General features: G+C 64.0%; 1 protein-coding gene across 5 annotated transcripts in view; it reads right to left on the bottom strand.

Annotated features, from left to right (window-relative positions):
* Positions 1-2,810: 2,810 nt before the first annotated feature.
* SPNS3 (SPNS lysolipid transporter 3, sphingosine-1-phosphate (putative)) overlaps positions 2,811-6,000 on the bottom strand; it is a 33,728-nt gene continuing 30,538 nt past the window's right edge. For all 5 annotated transcript variants that reach the window (XM_080825289.1, XM_080825291.1, XM_080825292.1 and 2 more), the window contains 3 exons: positions 5,506-5,604; positions 5,254-5,425; positions 2,811-4,381 (listed from right to left, as the gene is read on the bottom strand). In XM_080825289.1, coding sequence (XP_080681415.1) covers positions 4,308-4,381; positions 5,254-5,425; positions 5,506-5,604 — 345 coding nt within the window. In that variant the 3' untranslated portion in view covers positions 2,811-4,307. The remainder of the gene's footprint in view (positions 4,382-5,253; positions 5,426-5,505; positions 5,605-6,000) is intronic.

Below are 6,000 nucleotides of genomic sequence, written 5' to 3'. Positions count from 1 at the left end.
TGCAGAGGAGGTGCTCGGAGCATGTTTGTTGATTGAATGAGTAAATGACATTTAGCAGGTGCGCAGGAAGGGTGTGTTGATTTGCATCGAGTCCCTGTTGCTCTGAGTGACTCAGACACCACCCAGATTCCTCTCCTGGCCCCTCTGGAAGGGGCATTTTCTCCCTGACTGACTCCACCCTCCATCAGTGTCCATGTGCCGTGTGCCTCCGCCCTCTGATTACCTTTCCCACAGGTCGGCACCCAGCCCCGGGGAGATGGCAGCCCCTCTCGGCTCCCGCCGTCGCCGTGCAGGTGCTCGTCCAGCTGCTCCACCCCCCAGCCTGGGCCTGCCTCGAGAGTTCTGCTCAGAATGCTCTGTCCCTGCCTCTCTCTCCTGCTCGGAACAGATGGCTGAGTCCCCACCAACACAGAAGTCCCTGTTCTGTCATTTGAACATTTTTAATGCTTTCTAAATGATCGAAGCTTTAGTCTCCCCTGATCGGGGACTCCGACTATCAGAAACAAAGGATCCCTCGAAGGACCCTGAGCCCAGCTTCTTCCCAGTCCGGGTCCCGCCAAGAGGCTGCATCTGAGAGGGGGCCCGTGGCCTGCCCAAGATGGTTATAACGGACACCATCTCTGCTTGTGTTTGTTTCCTTTCGCTGCTGTTTTGTTTTGATATTCAGAGTCTCTCCCCCTTCCTGGCGGCACCCTGGTTTCCTGGGCTTAACGGAGCTAAAAATCAAGGAATGCCCAAGGGTCCCACTGGACTCTCTGGCCCCAGGCTTTAAATCTTGAGTGGGGTGGCAAGAAAGCGGGGAAGGTCGTCCGGCCCTTTGGGGAAGGTCCCCAGTAAGAGGGCTCCCCTGATCTCAGGGATGGCTAAAGGCCTTCCACACTTGTGCATGATGCCTGGACCACACCAGGTTTCCTGACCGAGGGGCTGGACTTTTCAGAGCCCTTAACGGAGGGCGTACACTGAACCCAGCCTCCTGAATCTGGACTGTGCCCCTTAATTCTTTGAGCTCCAAATATGCTTCCAACAAATCCCTCCCTTGCCCCGCATGGCCGCTCGGTTTCTTCTGCACACAGCCCTCCAGCCCCACTGGACAGAGTCGCACAGAAGGGGCACACTTTCCTGTGTCACGGGGAAAGCTTGGCGCCAGCGGCCCCCCCAGCAACTCCCCCCACCCCCCGCCCGAGGCCGCATTCAACCCAACCCTCCACATTCCCACTCAGACAGGGAGAAAAGGCGGGCACTCCAGGGGATGGGACAGACACACCCGTGTCCGGTGTTGCAGGGACACCATCTCGAGGGTTGGTGTGACCATCTCAAGGCCCGTGCCCCACCCTCCAGGCCTGAGGTCCGTGGGGAACAAGAGCGGACCTGCCACCGACCCTCCCCTGCTGGCCCGCAGACACCGGGAAGAGCACACGCACACACCTGCGTGCCATGATGACACCTGGGAGCTAGAAAGCACGTGTTGTCTGGCACGAGCCGTGAACTCGCGGAGGGAGTGGGTCAAGCTTGAGGGCCTGGGCCTGCTGACCGTACACGCCCCACAAATGAGGCTATCAAGAGTCTCCAGGCCTCCGGGATTACTCAGAATTGTCCTTTAGGCCAGACAGGTGTGATGGGTTGACCACTCCTCCGTTCGGCCTGAGCGGCTGGGCACCTGTGGCCCCGGGGCGGCAAGGCCTGAGTGACCGCCCGGTGAGACAGGAGTGGTGGGAGTGTGAGCAGCTGGCCAGGACAGCCAGCAGAGCAGGCCCTGTCTCTCACCTCCCAGAGGCCCCCAGCCCAGGCCCCCGCCCTGCCCCCAAGCTTGAGATGAGAACACCCTAAACTCCAAGCTGGGCATTCTGTCCAGCTCAGTCCCAGCCAGCCCCACCCTGCCCAACCCAGTGACCCAAAGCCCGGGATGGACTGAGTCAGAGGAACCCCAGGTTCAGGACTCAAGTCCCAGCTCCCAGCCAGTCTCTCCTGCCCCCAAAGCACACACAGCCCCACAGGACCACAGAAGCCTTCTGCCTTCCCCGCCCCAAACCTCCGCCAGGCCCACCCTGTCCTGGGGGAGTGCCCTACCCCCACACCTTCTCCTGCTGTTTGCCAGCTCCCCCCCAACCTGCACAAAGGCTCTCGGGGGACAGAACCCCTTCCTCTGCCCACAGGGGTGGTGTGCCTCACCTGGCCTGGCGTTTCCCTGCCTGTGTTGGGCTGTGAGGTCCAGGGGCAGGGTCGGATCAGAGTCTCTGCCCACCCCCCGTTTCCGATCATCCTCACCAGCCGCTGGACTCTGGGTGGGGGAGGTAGGGTGACCATTCTGACTCTTGGGAGCCTCCCAGGGGTCCTTTCCAGGGGTGCAGGGTGGAAGGGTCAGACCTTGGAGCAGGGCTTCCGCGGGCCTCGGCCCAGCCCGTAAGAATCACACAATGGGGGCTGGAAAAGCCACATTCAACACCCCTCTGAACACACAGCTGGGAGCGTGAGGCACAGGAAGTGTCCCAGGTCACAGCCGGTGCTGCCCAGTGGGTCCCTGGCATCCTGCCCGCCCCCCAGACTGGGCGTCTCCTTCTCAGTAGAAACCGAGTATGATCGCGGGGCTCACACATTCGGTCTTCATCTGTTTCCACACAGAGCTCCTAAGACCCTTGGAATTTCCTAAATGCTGAGAGACCTAAAGGTGCCTTTTGTTTGTTAATGAGGGGGCATTTGGGCCCCACATAAGGGGGGCTGGTTGCCGGGAGAACTCCCAGTCCCACCCCCTGACCTCTGGCGACAGACGGCGCACGGGCTGGAGGTCAAATCAATCACCAAAAGCCAATGGGTTAATCAATGGTGTCTGAGTAATGAAGCGTCCATGAAAGCCAACAGCAACAGGGTGGGCACGTGGGGATGCGGGTGGGTGGGCTCCCGGAGGGGGCACGGCGGCTCTGCCCCTGCCCCGCAGTGCGTCCCGGCCCTCGCTTCCGCCGGCTGCTCCCGAGTGGCGCCTTTTAGTATGAACCAGTGATTGGCGAGGAAACGGGTTTCCTGGGCTCCGTGAGCCGCTCTAGCCGATTAACAGAACCTAAGGGGGGACGCGGGGGCCTTGGGTTTTTGCCCCTGGCCACTCAGGGGTACAGCTGACGACGGGCACCCGTGCTTGGCCTGTCCAGTGGGCGGGGCTGGGGGAGCAGCCTTGTAGGACCGAGCCCTTCCCGGGCGGACTCTGACCCTATCTCTGGGTACACAGGGTCAGAAACGAGTTGGGGGTAGGAGAAAACTGCTTGGAGATGTGGGAACCCCTGCGTACAGTGTGACTGGGTGCAGGCTGTTCCTCTCAAGTTCAGGGGCAGACCATTTTGTGAGCTCCAAGGCTGAAACCGTGGGTGAGGAGCTGGTCAGCCTCGGGGTAGCCACTCCTGAGGGTTCAGCTGAGGATGGGGGGCTGAGCGGGAGGGTCCAGCGCCGAGAGCTCACCCTCCAGTAGGGGCAGGGAGGCAAGCACGGAGCAAGCAAGGGTCAGGAGGGGTGCGTGAGTCTGGTGCCGGGAGGCAGGCCTCCGCTGGCCAGGCCCTAGGGGAGGGAGAGAGCCGTTCCTGCTCCTGGGCAGGAAGAACACACCTCCCCAGGGCGTCCAGCTCTCCGAACCCCGCGGCTCCTGCTGCGCCCAGCTGCTCTGAACCCCGGCGAGTGCAAGCCCCGCAGAGCCAGCCCAGCCCACATGCTGTGCCCCCGGGACAGAACAGGAGCTGGGGGGGGGGGGCTGCTGCGAGCACCTCCCCACCCCCGCCTGGTCCCGGGGCAGCTGAGTCCGTAAGGGGTCCAACATGCCTCCCCTGGGGGCTTGAAGTCACAGCAGCACCAGAGTGGACGCCCCCCTCCGAGACTCCCGGATGGCCCCCCTTTCTGTTCAGAGGGTGACCCAGGCCAAGGGGTGCCCTGTGCCCTGCTGACCCGCAGAGGGAGTGGTCCTGGGTAGTGAGCAGCCCTCCTCTTCCTCCCCTGCCCCCACTCCCAGCAGAGACACCTGGAGGCTCTGAATAACTCGGTTGCTCAGAAATCCGTGGGCTCTGTGCGGGCCACGCTTGAATCAGGGCCCGGGGAACCAGGCGCAGGGATCCAGGCTGGAGCGGCCCAGGCCTCCCGCAGAGGGCGCGGACAGCTCAATCCACGGCCCACAGGCTCGGCCAGCGCCCCGGCCGGGTGTGAAGCTGCAGCAGGTGCGGCTCAGCCGGGGTCCTGGAGCCTGGGCCAGACGGGCACCGGGGCCCTGAGGCTGCGGGGCCGGAGGGAGGGGTGCAGCAGGGGGAGTGGGACCTCCTCGCTGGGGCGTGGGGGCCTCAGAGGTCCTCGGCGACGGAACCTGTGCCGGAAAGCAGGGCTTGGCTCTCGGCGTCCTTGCTGTCGGGGGTCCCTGTGGGAGGGAAGAGGAGGCAGAAGGTGCCTTGGGACCAGGCCAGGAAACCCCTCCCTCCTGCTTTCAGAACACGCCCCGGATGCGACTCCTTCTCCTCACCTTCAAGGCCACCCCCAAGGTCCCAGCCCCACTGCTTCCCCTGACGACACGGAGTGTCCTGCGGCCCCCCTGTTCCCACGCTGACCTCCCCAGTCTGTTCTGCACACAGCAACCACAGTCGTGCTTTCGCACTATAAATAAAACACCTCGGGGCCTGTCTACAGGAAACGACACAGGGGCTCCCTCTCAAAGTGAAGGCCATGGTCCCTACAAGGCCCCCAGCTGCCTGCTCTGGCTTCATCCCTACCACTGTCCCCCTTGCTCCCACTCCAGCCACTCTGGCCTCCCTGCCAGGCCTCAGACACGTCAGCCACAGGCTCACCTCAGGGCCTTTGTACTGGCTGTTTGTCTGCCGGGAGCCCCTTTCCCCCAGAGAGCTGCATGGCTCCCTGCCTCACCTCCTCCAAGCCTCTGCTCCCAGGTCACCTGGGCATCGAGGACCTTTAGGACAATCTTTCAAGAGCTGGAAGCCGCCCCCACGTGTTCCCCCTCCCGCCCTGGTCTACTTTACGCCTCTCTCTACGTAGCACGGATCACCCCGAATGTACCCTGTCTTCTCTTCCTGTCTGTTTCTCGTCTGTCTCTCTGCCCTAGAGCACCCTGGGTGTTCACCCCCCTCATCTGGCACATAGCTGGGGGGACGGGGGGGGGAAATGGCCACTTTTGAAGGAACAGTCAAATTAACAGGTGAGATTGCTCGGGGCGGCCCGTGCTGCTTGCTCCCATGAGGCGCAGCCCGGAGCCCGGCAGGGGGTGAGGGCCGGGAGTACCTGAGCCAGGCTGCCGGGCCCGGGCCTGGTCCGTCTCCAGCCGCAGCGCCGTCAGCAGGAAGCAGCCACCCCCCAGGGCTAGGACGAAGGCGCAGCCCAGGAAGCCGTACTGGAGGCTGAGGAAGGACTGCAGGGAGGAGTCGGGCCGCGCGGCCTTCAGGGTGCCGGAGATCTGCAGAGACAGGCTGCATCGGCCCGCCGGCCCACCAGCCTGCAGCGGCTGCCCCCGCCCCCGCTGGGAACCCCCCTTACAAGTCCAGTGAGGTAAGGGCTGCCGGCGTCTCCCAGGACGTGGCCCACCGTGATCTGAAGCGCCTCGGCTGTCCCCCGGCACCGGGGCACCACCACGGACTGCAAAACACAGGGGCGTCAGGGGAGCTCCCGAGGAGGGCAGGGCACGGGAGCCCCTCCGTCCCGCCTCCTGCTCCCGCCTGGACTGCCCGGGAGCTGCGGCAGGCTGGCCAAGCCAGTGGGACCGCAGGGAGTCAGCGACGCCCCACTACTGGGACGTCAGGTCCCTCCGAGGGCTGGGGATGCCACGGCCCCGGATGAGGCCCCACTCCTCGAGGGCTTGCTCTGGGGCTGGCAGGGACCAGGCAGGGTTGGGACTCAAGGGACGGGGCATCCCAGCTCAGGGAGAGGAGGCAGGAGTGCAGGCCCTCGTGGGCGTGCGTGGGTGCCTGGGCAGGGCCCAGAGGGCTGGGCCCTTCTCTCGGGAAGTTCAAGCCGCACTGGGCAGAGACCAAG

Source organism: Martes martes (genome assembly GCF_963455335.1).
Source record: "Martes martes genome assembly, chromosome: 16".
Lineage (NCBI taxonomy): Eukaryota > Metazoa > Chordata > Mammalia > Carnivora > Mustelidae > Martes > Martes martes.
The sequence above is the reverse complement of the archived record's forward strand: the minus strand, read 5'-3'. Positions and strand labels throughout refer to the sequence as shown.